The sequence below is a fragment of the Lissotriton vulgaris genome, chromosome 6, assembly GCF_964263255.1.
Source record: "Lissotriton vulgaris chromosome 6, aLisVul1.2, whole genome shotgun sequence".
In the NCBI taxonomy this organism is placed as follows: domain Eukaryota; kingdom Metazoa; phylum Chordata; class Amphibia; order Caudata; family Salamandridae; genus Lissotriton; species Lissotriton vulgaris.
Window position 1 is genome coordinate 175,245,732 of NC_141694.1, and position 18,085 is coordinate 175,263,816.

Sequence of the window (18,085 nt, forward strand, 5' to 3'; positions counted from 1 at the left end):
AAAACGAAAGAGAGAGCGGTTGGAAGAGTGAGATTGTGTGAAGAGACGAAGAGAGGGGCTGCTTTGAGCATTTTTACCAGGGCTGCTTTAGGTACAAAGATCTGCAATACTTTTATGATACTTTCACCCAGGCCTTTAGCAGTCTTCACTATGGTAACAGATTTGAGAGTGGAATAAAAATGTTCCTTTTCCTTTGTGTCACTCAGAATTAATAAACCAGAAGCTCAATTATGGGGTTCCCTGCCCCTCTGCACAGAATTACCACAATACATTAAAATAAAAGCTTTGGGGGGTTTTCGGAGACCCTGCCCTCTGGAAATGTAATTTATAAGTCTTAGAATAACGTAGGCAAGCAACGAGTGGAATGCCTCTCTCTGACATTTGTGGTAATCTTTAGAAGTCAAACCCCGGGAAGGTCATGGCAGTCTTTACTCGCTTGGAGGTAGATAAAATCCACCATTCCTTTGGGTGATGGTGGCATCTTTTGTGTCAAGGGCCTTAGAAAAATCTACGAAAATGCCCCAGGAAGCACTATGTAAAAACAAAGTTTTTATTAATATTAATATTGGTGTGTTAAGGCAGATTGGCATCAACGTTTTGTAAATATACAAAAAAGTTAAAAGCATATCTTTATTTTGACAGAATGATGTGGTCGAACGTTCATCAATTTCAGACAATGAAATCATTGAAAGATCAGATATTCGTGTAGTAAGCTCCAATGGAAGGCCAGCAACGATACCTTTGGAAAACATTTTGAAAATGGTAAATATATTGGTTCTGTAATTATGTTTGCAAAGTTTGAAAGTGTCACCTTATTTATATTTGTAGGATTTAGGGAATCATTTGAATTCAATGCATTAATAATGTTTGCTCCAGCATATCTAGTAAAGTAAGCTTTTTTATTTGATAGGCAAATTATGTAATTTGAAGGCAATCATTGCACAAAATGGGTTGTCTGATATCTCCATCTAGCACCAGGTAGTCTAGACCAATGGTTCTTAACCTTTTGACTGAGGAGGGCTCTCAGTCAATCACTACTGCAGGATGGGGACCCCCGCATTAGCAATTTCTACAATGTAAACCACAAAACAATACACAAAAATGTAGAAAAAAACATATATCAAATAAATACACAAATTGTGAATTATTTTACTTTATTCATAACCAAAAAAAAATGCGAACGTCGAAGATGTAACTTTAAAGGAGTGGTTGTGATTTTCTAAATTGAGTTTTATTTCTAAAAGATGAAGTAAACTGCTAGAATCTATAATTTCATTTTGCCTTTTTGCTCCTAATGGATGCTCTATTTTGCTTCAATTGAGGCTACTAATCGTCCATGCTAGATTCTGTTTGCTCACTGCACCCACACCTAAAGATAAGACTACCAAGTTACATTTTAGACTCCAATTTCAAAGTCCTTTATATGCACAAGTCATTTTAAAAATTCCCAAATGTGTTTTTTTTTCTTTACATATACTTAAGACATCCATTAATATTATTCAATTTTCTAAACAGTCGCACCCTCCCTAAGTAGGCATCGCAGACTGCTAAGTTCCTGCAGGTCCCAGGTTAGGATCAGCTTGTCTAGACTGCCCAATACATTTCCGCTGTCGGCCTGTGCCTCCTCATCACTACTCAGCACCTGTTGAGTAGGCGTCATTTGCATGAAGGTAACTGTCATGAGCAGTTTTCTTAAAGGAATTAGCATTACATAGCTGCTGGTGACAGGGCAGTCATCCTATCAAATAAACCATCTTTTCGCTGCTTGACAAATTCCTACCACACACGCCATTCTTATGGCTTTGGGGGGCGGGGCCTAGAGTGGTCTGAACTGTCACACTTGTAGGAGAGGGATGGTTAGCCTTTGTGTCGATAGTGGCATTGGCAGCGCTGACTGGGACAATGTGTGGTGCAAGCTGCAGTGGCTTCCCGCGAGGGCCCTGGAACTTATTCTTTACAAACTAAGCACTGAAAGCACATTCATTTTAGCAGCAGGTACAATTGTGGAACCCTACCAATGAACTTGTGCTACCCATTCACCATAGGAACAGAACCCACAGTACCTGAGAGTTTCTTGTACGGTCGTGGGGTATGGGGCAACTCTCCCCTGCCTTCACCGACAGCTCCAGCTCCTCCAGTCGTCATGGCAACGCTCATAGATATGTATCAGCAAGCAGCCTAACTCCAAAACGCAAGAACACTCAATTTTCGGTCAGTAAAAATAAAAGAAATACGTTTTGACACATTTCTGACTGAGTTTTAGGCTGACAGACAGCGGTGGCAAGTGCCATTGTGCCGCTGCTCTAAACTAGAAGTCCCTGCCCGACATGCCAATGCTGGGTGTTTAGAGTACGTTCTGCGCGTTTGTGTGAATGTCAAGGTTCGGCATTGTTACTCGGTCTGCATAGGACTGAAGGGAAATGTCTCGCCCCTGATGTCAGGAGATAGGGGGCTGACTATGCAGAACAGATGTTATCCGCGCCAGAGAGCTCTATCGCTTCTGATGAATGCAGGTTTTCCAAGTGAACTTCTGACACATCCTGCAAGAGAGATTTATGGTCTGTGAGAAATTGCTTTCTAGCGTGAGAAGAACCGTACTGGAGCTTAGCGCACTCTCGCTGAACCGGAGTTTCCTGTCGAACGAGGGGCCAAGAATTCAATGCACCTGTGTGCAGGTTGCAATGGTCTTGTTCTCAGAAGACTACAATAGGATTATTCAAAGTGGCCTCTCTAATTTGGTTATGAGATCTGCGATATCAATATTGAGACATTGAGTCATTATCACCTGTTTTACTCTGTTACAGGATTATTCAAAGTGGCCTCTCTAATTTGGTTATGAGATCTGGGATATCAATATTGAGACCTTGAGTCATTATCACCTGTTTTACTCTGTTACAAATAACACTGATATACTTTGGTTTCTATATAATAATGTCATCATATTTATAAAGACAGCCACAACCTCGTTCTTTTAATTAGAGTGTATTTTATGGATAGGGGGAAATTGTGGTCTTATATGATAAGTTAAAAGGAATAGACAAAATCACTATATTTGCCAAAGAAAAAGATAATTTGTTTCTTCTTCACAAAGGTAAATATAAAAATCCATGTTTACTCACATAGCTGTACCTCTTTAACCTAGTCACCATTCGCAGATTTACAGCTAGATGTAGACTTACATTTTCCCACAGCCACAAATGGTGCAAGAGCTAGTATCCTTTTCAAAATTAGTTTAAAGTGTATATATTTTTGATGGATTGCCAGTTATAATGTATCTATAGGGAACAATAATTTCCCAGTCTTGGTAGCCCAACGGAATGGCTTTTTTGATCCAGATTATTTACCCTTTCTTTAATTTTGTAGTCAGTGTTATATTAGCACCCATTCAATAAAGAGGCCAGACACAGCCCGGGGTGGCCTAACGGCAAGAGGCGCTGCCTGGGCTGTGGATGGCTTCCGGGGACAGCCCCTGTTTCGGCTCTTTGTCCCCCGCCCATTAGGTATTCCTTCTTGCTGCTAAACACCAGATCGCTGTGTAAACATGCCCTGGATATTCATGAGCTTCTGGTGACTAAGGAACCGCTGGGCCTCTTTCTAACCGAGACATGGCTCGGGGAAGGCTCTAACCCTGATATTTCTACTGCGATCCCGCCCAACTATGTGATTTTCAGGCAGGATAGGGTCACAGGCAGGGGTGGGGGAGTTGCGATTGTGGTAAAGAGAACTGTCACTTGTTCCATCATGTCTATCGATGTCATTTCGGGCTGTGAGACCCTTGCTTTCTCTATAGCCTTGCCCCCTCACCAGTCATGCACTGGCCTTTTGCTTTACAGACCTCCAGGGCCCACTGGCTCTTTCTTTGAAGAGCTGCAAGCCGTGGGGTTGTCACTGTGTCTGAAGGCCGAACATTGCATAGTACTGGGGGATTTTAATATCCATATGGATGTTGGGACGGATGTGGATTCTATCAAGGTCCGGGAAGTTACTCTCCCCCTTGGGCTTGTTCCTTACCTCTCTGTTTCCACGCATAATAAAGGCCATACACTCGACCAAGTGTTCTCCACCATTCCGGTCGATATTGTCTCCCCTACACCTGTGCTCTGGTCTGATAATTTTTTAATCAACTTTTATATCTGGGGCAGCAGCAAGCCAGGGAGTAGCATCTCTAGTCGGTTCTGCCAGGCCCCGCGGGCCTTTCATCCCGTTTCCGTTGAGATGATCGCCGAGGCTTGTGTACGCCACCCGTGTGCGTTGTCTGGCAATCTGGAGAGGGACTTGGACTCTCTGCAGACGTGGCTCACGGATAGATTAGAGGAATTGGCTCCCATAATGCTTCCACGTAAATCTGTTAGCCGATCCTCGGCCCCCTGGTTCTCTGACTCGTTGGTACTGGCGTGCGGCAATGTAAGGTGGAAGAGAGAGCCTGGTGGCGCCAGTTTAATTCCTTGGCTAAGGAGACATATAGGGCGGCCATTAAAAGCTATCATCGTGACATTTTGTCTGTGAAGAAAGCCTACTTCTCTAAAATAATTGAGGCAGCTGCCAACACCAGTAAGGAGATGTTTCCAATAGTTAGGGAATTTACTTCTTCTAAATCCAGTATTCCACCCTGTCTTCATTCGAAGTCTTGGGTAACTTCCTTGGCTAATTTCTTTACGAAAAAAATCAAGTCCACCCAGGCCTCCTTTCTGGCGTGTGGGGCAGTGGCACCCCCCTGCGTCAGTACGGCCCTGGATCCGCCAAGAGATTTGGCCCATACCTTCTCTGAATTCCCTTTACTCTCCACTGCTGTTTCTCTGGACATTTTGTCCAAACTAAAGTCCGGCTCCCCTGTGGACCCTTGCCCAGCTAAAGTGTTGGTCAGAATGGCGGTAGTGCTGAATCCTGTCATCAACCTGGTGCTGAATCTGTCTCTCAGCACGGGGGTGGTTCCATCAGTCTTGAAGCAGGCACTTGTCATCCCACTGCTTAAGAAGCCCAATCTGGACCCGGGGGAGTATGCCAACTATAGGCCGATTTCTCTTCTACCCGCTCTTGATAAAGTAGTGGAGAAACATGTACAGTTTTCTCTCTCTAACTTCTTGGAGACTAATAATCTTCTCCACAGCTCGCAGTCCGGTTTTCGGGCTAACTTGAGTACCAAGACGGCGTTGCTGGAAGTTACTGAAATCATCAAGGAGGTGTTGGACTCTGGAGGTAAAGCCATGTTGGTTATGTTAGATCTATCAGCAGCATTTGACACCGTCCCCCATGAGGGTCTCCTAGTAAGACTCACGGAGATCGGTGTGGGGGGGACGGTGCTCAGCTGGTTCCGCTCCTTCCTGACTGGCCGGAGTCAGACGGTCTGGGCTCCTCCTTTCTCTGCCGCAGTGCCGCCACTGGAGGTCGGGGTCCCGCAGGGGTCGATATTGAGCCCGACCCTGTTTAACATCTTTATGACCCTCTGGCGGTACTGGCGGAGTCCTTTGGAGCCCAGATCCTGTCATACGCCGATGACACGCAACTCCTTTTCACTTGTGGGAAAGGGGCTGAGTTCGATGGGGAGAGTATCAGAGGTTGCCTGGGGGCTGTGTTTAACTGGTCCATCTACACAGCCTCAAGTGTAACTCTGATAAGTCAGAGGTGCTTTTCTTTGGTTGTCGCTCGGATCCCATCTGGCAACCTTGGTGGCCTGAGAAGATGTTTCCACCTTTGGCTGCCACTACGACGGCCAAGAACCTTGGGATAAAAATAGACAAGGATCTAACGATAAAACCCCAGATTCTTGGCCTAACCGGGAGGTGTTTTGGTTTGCTCAAGATGCTGCGCGAATTCCTTCCACTCTTGACATCTGCACATAGAAAGATCACTGTGCAGGCGCTTATTGGGTCGCATCTGGACTACACAAACATCCTGTATTTGGGTCTTCCAGAATACCTTTTCCAACGTCTGCAGGTAGTGCAGAACTCAGCGGCGTGTGCCATCTTCGGAATCCATCGGCGCGCCAGAGCTTCTGAGCTCTGGCAGACCTTGCAATGGTTGCCCATCCAGGATCGTATCGCTTTTAAAGCCCTTACTCTGGCTTTTAACCGCATCCGCGCTCAGAGAATTCTTCTCCTATGCTGGGATTTTAAAAATCCCATGCTTCATGACGAGCTGGGCTCGGCATCAGCGTGCGAGGAGGCTACGCCATGACGAGCCCAGCTCGTCATGAGCGTGGAAGGGGTTAAAGCCCTTCATATGACCGGAGCTAAATACATTAAAAAAAGGCTGGCTTTTTACCAACCTGCCAGATCACTGAGATCAGAGTCTTTGGCTCTGGCCTCGGTCCTGGCCATAGGAAGAGCTCGGATTGGCGGCCGGTCATTTCGGCGCCTAGCCCCTCAGCTGTGGAATACACTGCCGGTCACCCTGCGCAGGAATCCTAACCTGTTGGCCTTTATTAAGGACTTGAAATCTTGGTTGTTTGTGCAGTAGTTCTCTTTTCCCCTTTTTACTTTTGTCCTTTGTTCGTATTAGGTCTAAGCGCCGGGGCACTCCTTGGAGTATCTGAGCGCTATACAAAACCATCCTTAACATTATCATTAACAACTAGGAAATGAGAATTCATATTTCGTTTTTAATAAATAATATTTATTTGATAATTTTGTTAATTGTTGTAATAGATTTTGTTGTTTTAACTTTTATTCGTGAGTTGTGGGTTTTGTAGGGTTTTGGGCTAAGAAGTATATGTTTTGGGACAGCCAGGACCCGTGGAGGGAGTTCCGGTGGGGCAGACAGGCAGGGCGGGGGAGGGGCAGGGAGGGAGGTGATAAACACCGGAATATGGATGATTGCAGGTAAGTATACAAATAAATTCGTAAAATGAATTTCGTAGCGCACCCTGCATCGCATTTTGCGATGCAGGGCACAGAACGAAATTCTGCAGAGGCCATGCAATTAAAGCAGAAGAGACGAGGGTGGCAATACCCACGAGGGAAGAGACCACTTCTCCAGACCCTGAGAGACATGACCAAGGAGCTGCCCAGTGTGGAGGAAGGGGACTGCGGTAGACTGCACACTTGAGGCTCAGAGGTAAGTCGGGGGAAGCCGCGAAGCTGAGAGGGGCGCAGTAGTTCACCTGGCTGATAGGCTGGAACCCCCTCGTGAAGAGACTCTCATCCTGGTTCCCGACTCCAGTCTCCCTGCCTGCCCTCCCACCCATTAACCATTCACAGAGCTAGAAGCAGTAGGCCCAACCAGTCCCAAAGAGGAGCAACCCTGGTGCAGCCCCACAGTGAGGACTGGCCAATGCCTCTAGGGCTGTAAACCCTGGATTAGCACTAGTGCATGTCAAAGGGCAGGGACCAGAAGGAACTGTTAGCTATTTGAGGGTCTCACCAGCTGACTGGGAGATTTCTGTCCTGGGGACTGCGTGGGAGAAGATGACCGGAGACAGCTCAGCTGCCGCTGCAACTCACACAAACATGAATATTGGCCAGGGAGAGAGCAGAGTGGTCCTCTGCCGCTGACCCCACTGGCCTCCCAGTGGCCACGCAGCAAGCAGGGAGCGCCCTGCGGAGCATCATTACTAATTAATTGGGACCCGGCATCCCGGGGGATTGTCAAGGAGGTAGCAGAATCCCTTCCCCCGCACCTATGTGCTACAGACTGAGCAGGAGTGGGACAGAGGACCACCCCTGGAAAGACCAATAGACAGCTGGTTCTGGTGAACCCACCAAGAGCGCATACCGACAGTGAGTGTTGAACCCGGGTTGCCCGGTGGCCTACTCAAGCAGGCTAAAAGAGGCGGTGTCAATCTGAAGACCTTGACAACCACGCCACAGCACTATAAGTGGGTTGACAGCTCTGGCCCTTTCCTCTGAGCACCACACAGAGCAAAAAATGGGTAAATCGGTTCAGAAGAAAGAAATGCTGCTGACGCCCAAGAGAAAGATGGTGCTTCTAACAGTAAGTGAGATAAAGGAGAAAGCAGCGCTCTACATATGTGCACAGCACACTAATCTGCCTGCTGAGCTGGTTCCTCATACCATGGGCAATAAGTAGGTTCCAGGATGTGGTGTACATATTGGCTAAACGGGAAATCACTTTAAACTGGAAAGCACCAGAAGGGCCCTCCGTCATAACATGGAAGAAAGCATTTGAGTAATGGACAGGATATGAAGGAGAGCTGCAAGTGTGGAAGGCAATGAGAGGCATCGGCTCGCTAGGTAGAGCCCGAGTGTAGGAAGCACTGGTGGACAGCTTAAAACACCCAGAAGGAAGAGGACCTCACGCCATGAGGCACCGACCCTCATACTGACTCAAGATGCTAGCGAGCAGGGAGGAGATGAGTAATGGCCCGCTCACCAGCACGTCTCTCTGTATTTCAGATGGCATCCACGTGAGGAGTTATCCGCTCCCCTATTGTATCTTCACATATCCTGCGGGGCTTGTTGCTTTTTGAAGACGCGCACTGGTAATTCTTACTGATAATTTTTATTGTTCTATTACTAAATGATAGACCTTGCTCGGGTTCTTCTCTTATGAACTCGTACTTTGAGTTTGTTTACCTCTACAGCGTTTGTACACTAATGAGCCATAACGGGCTCATCGCAGACGTAACACTTCAAGTGAGTGAAGACATCTAGGATCTCACATCAAGGTTTAATTCTGTCTGGTGAGATTACTCTCTTCCTATCACTTTTACCCACGCTTGTTCTAAGAATAGCATAGTACCCCTACAACCCCTATTTACTTTAATACAGTATAGGAGGTTCATACCTTCTTATTCTTTGTCTTCTCGTCCCCTCTGTATTTCACACCCAACTGGAACTTCATCACTAGAGTCTCGGGCCCTGCGGGGTCGGAATTTCCACCGGCGAAGTGGTGAGCTCCATTCTACCTTCATCTCTTTACCTTGTTCCTTTCACCTACCCATTTTTCATTCCATTATTCTCCTCTTCCTCCCTCTCTTACAGACTACCCATTTGCATTTATTTCCCATGCAGGTATGACTTATGTAGAAGTTTATCCTTTCCATATAGTTAGCTTTATCTCACATAGAGCACTAGCATGTTTTAGAATCGTTTTGTCACACCTTATTCAATTAGATCAACATAGAACCTGCGTGACCATGTCACTTTTCCGTTCCTTTTTCATCATATGTCTCCTTTACAAAATCCCACCCACTCTCTCACCTTCTATATCCTCTCCTTCACAAAACGTTTTCACAAGCTTAACCATACAAATTCCTCGTGCACTGTCAATGTTTCACAATGAAAAAAATGGTCTTTTCTCGTTTTGGGTTCTCCACTAACTACAGTTTCTATAAGTGACTGGTTGCAATGAACAGCAAAGTATATACATCATGTTATATGTTCCATCGTTGTCCTTTGTATCTTTCCCAGCCCTGAGGAGTCGCGGAAAGACTATTCCTTATGCGACGGAACACGTGTCGGCTGGCTTGCTTGAGAAATTAAAAGAGCCGAACTGTTGACACACCAAACAAGAAATCCTTGTGTATTTTACGTTAGCTTTGCTTTGTAACATACATGTGTCTACATTGACACACCTTTCCTACTCGTTTGTTGTGTGCATAGGGTATATTGTTAAAACCGCTCACCAACATACACCGCCCCCCACCCATTGTGGTGGAAATTACTAGATGGGAGAGCACCCCTTACAGATACGAGAGCTTATCTAGCGAGATTCTAAGGAACCGACCGCCACTCAGAAGCTGGATATCTATGCTAATTTAGGGCACGAAAATGGAGGACAGGCGAGGGACGGCGGGGGGGGGCGAATTATGAAATTTGATTTGTTGTTTATAGCCCAATGTCAATTGTCACATGACAAAGGTCACATTCAGTCCAATCTCTAGGCCACCAAATCTGAGTTATGGTAGCCTGGCACACAATGAACGAAAACTTAGGATGTGTAGCTGTTAAAAGTATGTGATTGTGGTATGTTTCAATAAAGTCCGTTTGTGATACCAGAAAGTAAAAGCAAGGTAGCTTAAATCAGTTTATCTCCTGTAGGTAACCTGAAAGAAAACCGAAAGAAATCTGATGCCCCACTCTCATCAGAGACAGAGGACAGCCTTGGGCTCATACATTGGTTGGGTCATGTTTCTATAGATGGAACTGGAGGAAATTACTGCATTTTGGAAAATATTGCTAAAATTCTAGCAAATGTCATGTTCAGTGTTTGCTATCAACCAGCCAGTGAAAGCAAAAGGGATCTAACTTGCAACAATAGATTACTGTAGTTTTTATACTTTTTATATGGTCCCAAATTTTGTGATCTGCACTAATATTACATTATTGTTTGTGCCCACTACGTTTGCTAGAAAAACCCAATCATGTTTGATTTTGCAGGAACACAGGCTTTCAGGGCAGCATTTTCTTAGTGTGCTGGGAATTATGTTTGCCCCTTTTATAAATCCAAAAAAATAAAGAGCGAATCTGATATTTCCACATTTTTTCGGTACATCTACAAACTGGAATGACATATTGATGTGTGGTTTGTATTAACTCATAGCCCTGGAAAAATATAAAAAATAAAAAATCGTAGTTTCAATGGGTGCACAATGAGATCTAGTGCTGTCTTTTGGAAATGCTAGTAATTAGACTTAGCTGTTCTAAGAGGGCTCTGTCACAATGAAAGAACCAAGAGGCAAGTCAGTGAAAATCACCTTTTCACATGCTCAGTAGTCGACAGTTAGCACATTAATGCCCGTGTTTGATTTCCCCATTTTTGCACTTTTCTCCAGCAGTAAAATTTCTGTTCATCATCAGTGTCTGCATGAATTACGTGTTCTGAGAAAGATTCCAGAAAACTAGTAATTATGGGCTGTAACCAGAGGAATTTGATTAATTGCTTCGCTCTAAACAGGTTGATATGATTATATATTCAGAAAGAATATGTTGCCACACACATAAAGATATCTTGTAGCCCGGTTATAGCAGATTATTTTAATGAATGCCTTAATCTTTTGAAACTGAGCCAAGCAGAAGCATTCATGCTGCACTCTTCAAGAGAAGGTCAGACATTTGAATACCATTGTTGTTGTTCCAGGTCGGCAAACCGTTTTCTGTGGTTTCAACTGAAAATACAACTGTCCAGGAGTTAATCGTTGACGTGCATAATGCCTTTAGAAGAGCTGTGGACCCCCCGGCCAGTAACATGCTAAAAATGGTACGAAAACAATCTCACGTATATAGTATAAGCTACCTTGCTGCAAGTGGAAGTATTGTGTGAACAAATTCATTGTTTCATTTGTATTTCACATATTTTCTTATTACCAATCAATAAATCAGGATTTTATAAAGTGTGGTAAATCACCCGTGAGGGTCTCAAGGCGCTGAAGTTGCTAGCTGCTTCGTGGAGAAAGCAGTGAAAAATGAGGCCAACGTAGGAGAAAGCACTAACAAAATAGGGCGGGAGGAAGGCAAAAAAAGCAAAAAAACAGGCAAAAGCAGGAGAAAATACTCAGACAAAGGAGGAGAGGAAGGAGAAATGAGATAAAAACGAGGCAAAATCAGGAGAAAGCACTTAGATAAAAGGGGTAACGGAAGAAAAAAGCAGGAAAATATGAGGCAAAAGCAGGAAAACCACCCAGAAAAATGGGGTAAAGCAAGGAGACAGCAGGAAAAAATGAGGCAAAAGCATGAAAATTGCTCAGAAAAATGGGTGTAAGGACTGATAAAGCAAATGAAAACGAGGGAAAAGTAGGAAAAGTCCTCAAAAATGTGGGGGAGGGGAGAAAGAAAAAAATGAGGCAAAATCAGGAGAAAGTGACATGGCAGCTAAAGAAACATGGGAGAGTTAGGCCTGGGGCCTTTCATTACATCTACATACTATCCTAATGTCACAAATGTTAATCAAGAGATGTGCAAGGTAGCAAAAATGTGTGCTTCACAACTTTGAAAATATGTATGAATATATATATATATAGATATGTAAAAACGATTGTATGTCTGTCTGTCTGTCTGTTTGTCATTTATGCATTACTACACCATTCATCCAATCGCCATGATACACTGGGAAGTTGTTGAGTACACTCCCCCGAAAGTTTCTGGCATAATTATTTTTAAATATCGGCCCCCCAGGGTCCTCATAATCTTTCGAATACTGATGTACACACCTGACAGAAAAACAAAAAATCGTGTATCCACAAGCACTCGAATAAATAAATAGAATTAAAACACTATTCATCCGATCGCCAGGAAACTTTGGGAAGTTGTTGAGTAGACTCCCGGTAAGGTTTCTGGCATAAAAATGTTTTAAATATCGGCCCCCAGGACCCTCATAATCTTTCAAATACTGATGTACGCACCAGGCGGAAAAACAAAAAATCGTGTATCCACAAGAACTCTAATAAATAATTAGAATTAAAACACCATTCATCCAATCGCCAGGAAACTTTGGGAAGTTGTTGAGTACACTCCTGCGAAGGTTTCTGGCATAACAATTTTTTAAACATCGGCCCCCCAGGGCCCTCATAATCTTTTGAATAGTGATTTATGCACCAGACGGAAAAACAAACAATCGTGTATCCACAAGCATCGAATAAGTAAATAGAATTAAAACGACACTTTGAAATGTTTTCCATATTAAAATGAATACGTTTCAATAAAAATTACACAATGTAAATTGAATGTTATCATAACGAGTTTCCTTGAATTTCCTTTCTTCGGAGATCGCAGCAACGCGCGACGGGTAAGGTAGTATTGTAAAAAAACGAGCCTGCAGCCCACTTTTCAGTTTTATAATGAACCTGCTGAGTGTAAAATGCTGCATATTTGATTCAAAGGGCCGTAGCACCAAATGTAAGCTCTGGTGGTGGCCACAGGTTTGGGCTCAATGGTGTATTAAGTGGTTAAAGAACTGGAGCAGTGTTATTTTAATTATTTAGAGAGTGATAAATCGCTGTTAGTCACAGGGACTTTCAAAGTGCAACTTGTGAATGGAGATATAACATAATTAATTGACATACCAAAAGTAAGTAACTAAACACAACACAATAATATAGCGGAAGGAGCAGCTGGGCCGAACGGAATTCCAAACGCCTTATTCAAATATGACACCGACTTCTGGGCAACATACCTAACACCTTTATTTAATTACATTCACAAAGAAAAAAAGATCCCACCGTCCTGGCAAGGAAACATCTTCCATCCAATATACAAAGGTGGATGTAGAATGGAACCAGGGAACTACAGATTAATAGCTCTAATCGACGTGGAGGCAAAGCTGTTTTCATCTTGTATTCTGTCCCTTCTACGACAATGGACAAAGGACAACAAAATAATACCCATATTCCAAACCGGTTTCAGAGAAGGCATGGGCTGTTTAACCAATCTGTCCGCTCTGTCACTATTAATCGAAGGCGCAGTGAAAAGGAAGACCGGATTAATAGCCTGCTATATAGACTTGAAATCCGCTTTCGACCGAGTGCCCAGAAGTCGCCTATGGAAAAAACTGGAACAGTTGGGTCTTCCGAAAGTATTATTGGAAACAATAATGGCACAATACAGCGGAACATGGGCAAAAGTAAAATTGGGAGATGGAAGAAGAATATCGGCAGAACAAAAAATAACCAACGGCCTTAAACAGGGCTGCGTGCTCTCCCCAACCCTTTTTAACATATACTTGGCCGATTTGAAAGATCAACTTAAGAACGTGAATGGACACCCGCCCAAATTGGCCAACTAAAGCATTCAATTCCTCCAATATGCGGACGACATTGTAATCCTAAGTCAAACACCAATAGGCCTACAAAGATCAATAGTGGAATTAACAGATTATTTTGAGAGAGAAGGACTTGAACTAAACATCAAAAAAACAAAAGTGGTGAGATTGGCGGGCGCCAGTAAAAGTTCTTTTAAGTGGTTCACTAATGGCAGACACATAGAGGAAGTAAAATCGTATAAATATCTAGGGGTCACAATAAGCAAAAACATGTCACTGTCAACTCAAAAAAGAATAATCACGGCAAAAGCACAATCACTGAGCTTTGCGTACAAAGTTCTCCAAAAGAAATTGCAATGCCCTTCATACGACCACCTACTAAAAGTAATGGCAGCTCAAGTTCTACCCACTCTCTCATACGGACTGGAAATATGGCACGGAAAAGAATCAGACATTTTAAATACACTACAGACAAAAATATATAAATCTGTGTTTCTCCTACACAAAGGAACGGCCCCGGCACAAATCAGGCTGGAATTTGGTTTGCAAAATCAAATATACCAAAGGAAAGCAGCACTAGTTAAGTGGTGCTGGAAACTGAGAATGGCAGAGACAGGATCCTTAAATAATTTATGTTGGCGAGAAATCAAAAAACAATACGACCAACAGGAACCTAATTCATGGGGCTACGACCTGCGAGCATCATTGGAAACCCTCAAAATGGCGGAGATCTGGAAGAACCCACCAGAAGAAGCCGCCTTTAAAAAGATCTGCAAGCTAAACACAAAAGCCCTCTCTTTGGTTGAAGATAAAAAGACCCTGGCCAAACGACGACACGCATGGACTATCCTAAATTCGTACAAATGTTTAAAACCACAACTGTACCTCACGGCGCACTTTAGGCTATCTTTAAAAAGAAAATACATGGCCTTCAGAATGGGTGACCACTCCTCCAAAGACTTGATCCCATCTTGGAAGGCCGCATATCAGGGACAAAGATGCAGACTATGTGATTATCACAGTGAGACACTGTGTCATCTCCTGTGTACATGTGTTCCCTTAAAAGAAAAGAGAAAAATTTTATTGAAACCAATTTTTAACATGCTACAGATTCGCACTTGCAGGCAAGCTGTGATTAGCTGGTTGGGAGGAGGTTCAAACATTTTAGCATGCCGTGGGGTAAAATTTATGAATTTTGTAGAGTCTGAGATTCAAAAAGCAGAAACAGACCATAGATAAGGCCTGAGACAAAGTGGTTAAATCAACGAACAATAAGACACATTTTATTTAAATGAACTTTTAACTTGTTACTATTTTTATGGAAGTCTTTTTTGTATATGTATGCTTTATGGTTATGATTAACCAAATAAAGTAAATGTTTGACTGACAATATAGCACCAGAATTAAAATAGCATAGCCCATCACATAAAACAGTCAAAACCGATAGCAACAAAAAACTGCAGTACAACGAAAAGAAAATCCCATTGCAATAATGCAACCCAAAAAGACAGCAGGGCGAAAGCCAGACCACATTACCAGCACAACCACATGAAATGCAGCAAGGGGCAGATTTACACATTAGTCATACAGTGCTGCATTGATTGAAAGGGAGAAAGAAGGTCTGCTCTCCTCACTAGCACTTTCACACAACCATTTGTGCACCTTTGCACCACATTGCAACAACTAGCATTGTTTTTGTACTGGAAGGGTATCATTCTTGTGAAAAATACTATGCTAGCAAAAACATTACAACTTTCCCCACAAATAAAAACAACAAACAACAAAAAGCAAAAATTACACTGGAAAGTAAATCCCAAATAAACATGTTGCACTAGTTGACATGAACCCAGCAACAAATGTTAGGAGTGCATATCCGAAATGTGCAGAAACATCCTTGTCACACATTATCAACTTCTATCATATGGTGTAAAAAGGTGTTTGGAGAAAACACTACCCTACCAATGCCAGGTAAAAATGTTTTGTTATACGGCTATATTTGACAACCGTGACCCACATAAATATTCTACCACTACTGAGGAAATTGGCACTGTTAAATTAAGCACCTTTCATAAATGTGGGACTAAACTTGTAAAAATAATTACACGCGAATGACTGTCTTTGGTTGCACAGTTCTGTTGGTTTGCACAGTTCTGTCTTTAGCTCAAAAGTTATATTTGTTATATATCTGGTTACTTTAGAAATGGAATCCTGAAGCAGCAAAAACTGCTGCACGCTGGGCGAGTGGCTGCGAACAGGAACACAGCACGAGTGATAAGAGAGTGATTAAAGGTAAATTAAGCAACTTTTCTATTACAGTGTCTAATCTGGCTCTTTGTTGACACCGACAATGTGACCCATGCCACAATTTGATTTTCAATACAGTAATCCATATTTGTAAAGCGCAAACACATCACCCCTTATGGTTTCAAGGTGCTGAGGGCCATTGGGGAGAATAAGTGAGCTGAGCTGCCTCCAGAGAATGAACCTTGAGTCCCACTCTCCAGATTCAGCTCCTCTGGCTGCTGTGCCACACCCCTCAACATTATGCGACAGAGGTTGCATAATGTTGCTCATTCTGCCTGCGAGTAGCAGGCAACTGTTCCTGATGGCCATTAGATGTGGGGCATAATAGACATTATTCCCAGGGTCTCAATCTTTTCACAGCCACTGCTAGTGCAGCAAAGTGTATCCATTTATCTAGAACAAGCCTGTCCTGTAACATGGAGCTGCTGAGTTTCCTCTTTCCTTGGAAAATGTATATTTTGGTCCCAGCATCAACTGCTTCCATTACTAGAGGTCCCACAAAGAAATATTTGACAGGTGTCTTACAAAAATGTGGGACATAGCTGCTCGTCTTATGGAGTTAGGTAAACATGTAAAAAAAATGTGGAGTCATTAAAACTCATGACTCTTTGTAAGAAAACTATGTTTTTTATTAAACTATGTAACAAATAGCAGTTTATTTCTTAATACCATACAATGATGTCAGTAACAGCTCACAAAGCACATCTGGTATTTCATCTTTCTGTGCACCTGTGGCCACTTTCTGAATTGGTACCATGTATGGTGCATACTATGGTAAAAAAAAAAAAACTGACCCTGCCCTGTGCCCTGGCCATTGGGTTGTGTCTCCATGCCCTGTGGCATAATCGACTGAACCCACCTCAAACATCTCCATGAGCCATGGCTCCTCTTGTGCAGCAGGCTTACCAATGCTCATCAGTATACGTTTAGTCCTTATAGAACCCTGAACTGATTTATAATTGATACGGTATTAAAATTGATGGATAACTGTGTGCTACCTGTAAAGTGTATTGATTTTAAAACCTGAGGACAGTGATTTCAGTACATTAGAATTTATAGACATAAATACATGTTAGAGAAGATAGAGATGGTAATATTAGAGAAATGTATTATTAAATGTGGAAATCTGTACAAAAATCTCATCGTTATTGCTTGCAATTTTCCAATCATTTTGCACAATATTTTTAAAAGAATTATGCCGTTTTGCAAAGCAAACCTCAATGAGAAATTGTGCACGCCAGAAAGACCACATTAGTTTGCTTGTGAAATACAACTGGAAGCCCTGGCAGAACTTCATTTTATGACTCAGCCTTAGGAAGTATTTTCTGAAGACGCAGGATTAGCTATTTGTTCAGGAGATTGAAAATGGCACCATGGTCTACATTTATGAGAGACTCACTGCATTTGACTTGGTGTATTTTACTACAGTGCTAAGAAGTAGTGGGGCCAAGTTTCCACGTTTTTTTTAGGTATCATGGTACATTTGCAAAGCCATAGCTTTTCATCCTCTCCATACATGAAGACTATTGAGACAATTCTCCTATAAGGATACAATGGGTGCTATTTGTTACAAGTCAAATATAATAATATGAAACAGAATTCGAAAAATGTAAGTTGAAGTTTAGCATTGCCATCTCCCTAAAATATTTCAGAAAATTCAAATTGTCAGACTTTGGACCGTTGTACTCGTAATATGGTCCCAAAGGTACTCCTACGCACTAGGAGGGAAGGAGTGTTGTGGGAAATCGTGTTGTTGGTTGAATGGGAGGCAACCCCTTCTCAAGAAGCAGCCATATTCCCAGTAGAGAACTGCAAAACTCACTAAATTAAGCTGTGCTTAAACCTTTACACAAAAAAGCAATCAGGCTTAATTTAGAGACTATGTGTAAAGTTATTATGTGACACACAAACAGTAAAAAGTCAAAACACAACACAAGAAAAACCATGCACTAATTCAGAAAAATAGAGTACATCTTTATAAATTATTTGTAACCAGAGATGTAAAAATCCAATCGGAAGAACCGGAGTCATAAACTTTGAAAGGTTTTGTAAAAATCTAGTTCTTAAAAGCTCAAAATTCCAACCACAAATGTCTGTTCGCACGAGACGGGTGAAATAATAAAATATG

The 18,085-nt window shown here is 42.7% G+C and overlaps 1 protein-coding gene across 1 annotated transcript in view; it reads left to right on the plus strand.

The window, feature by feature from the left end:
- LOC147706975 (cysteine-rich venom protein-like) overlaps window positions 1-18,085 on the plus strand; it is an 88,931-nt gene that overhangs the window by 20,575 nt on the left and 50,271 nt on the right. The window contains exons 4-6 of the mRNA XM_086925611.1: window positions 643-762; window positions 11,038-11,157; window positions 15,852-15,942. Of these exons, the coding sequence (XP_086781737.1) occupies window positions 643-762; window positions 11,038-11,157; window positions 15,852-15,942 (331 nt within the window). The remainder of the gene's footprint in view (window positions 1-642; window positions 763-11,037; window positions 11,158-15,851; window positions 15,943-18,085) is intronic.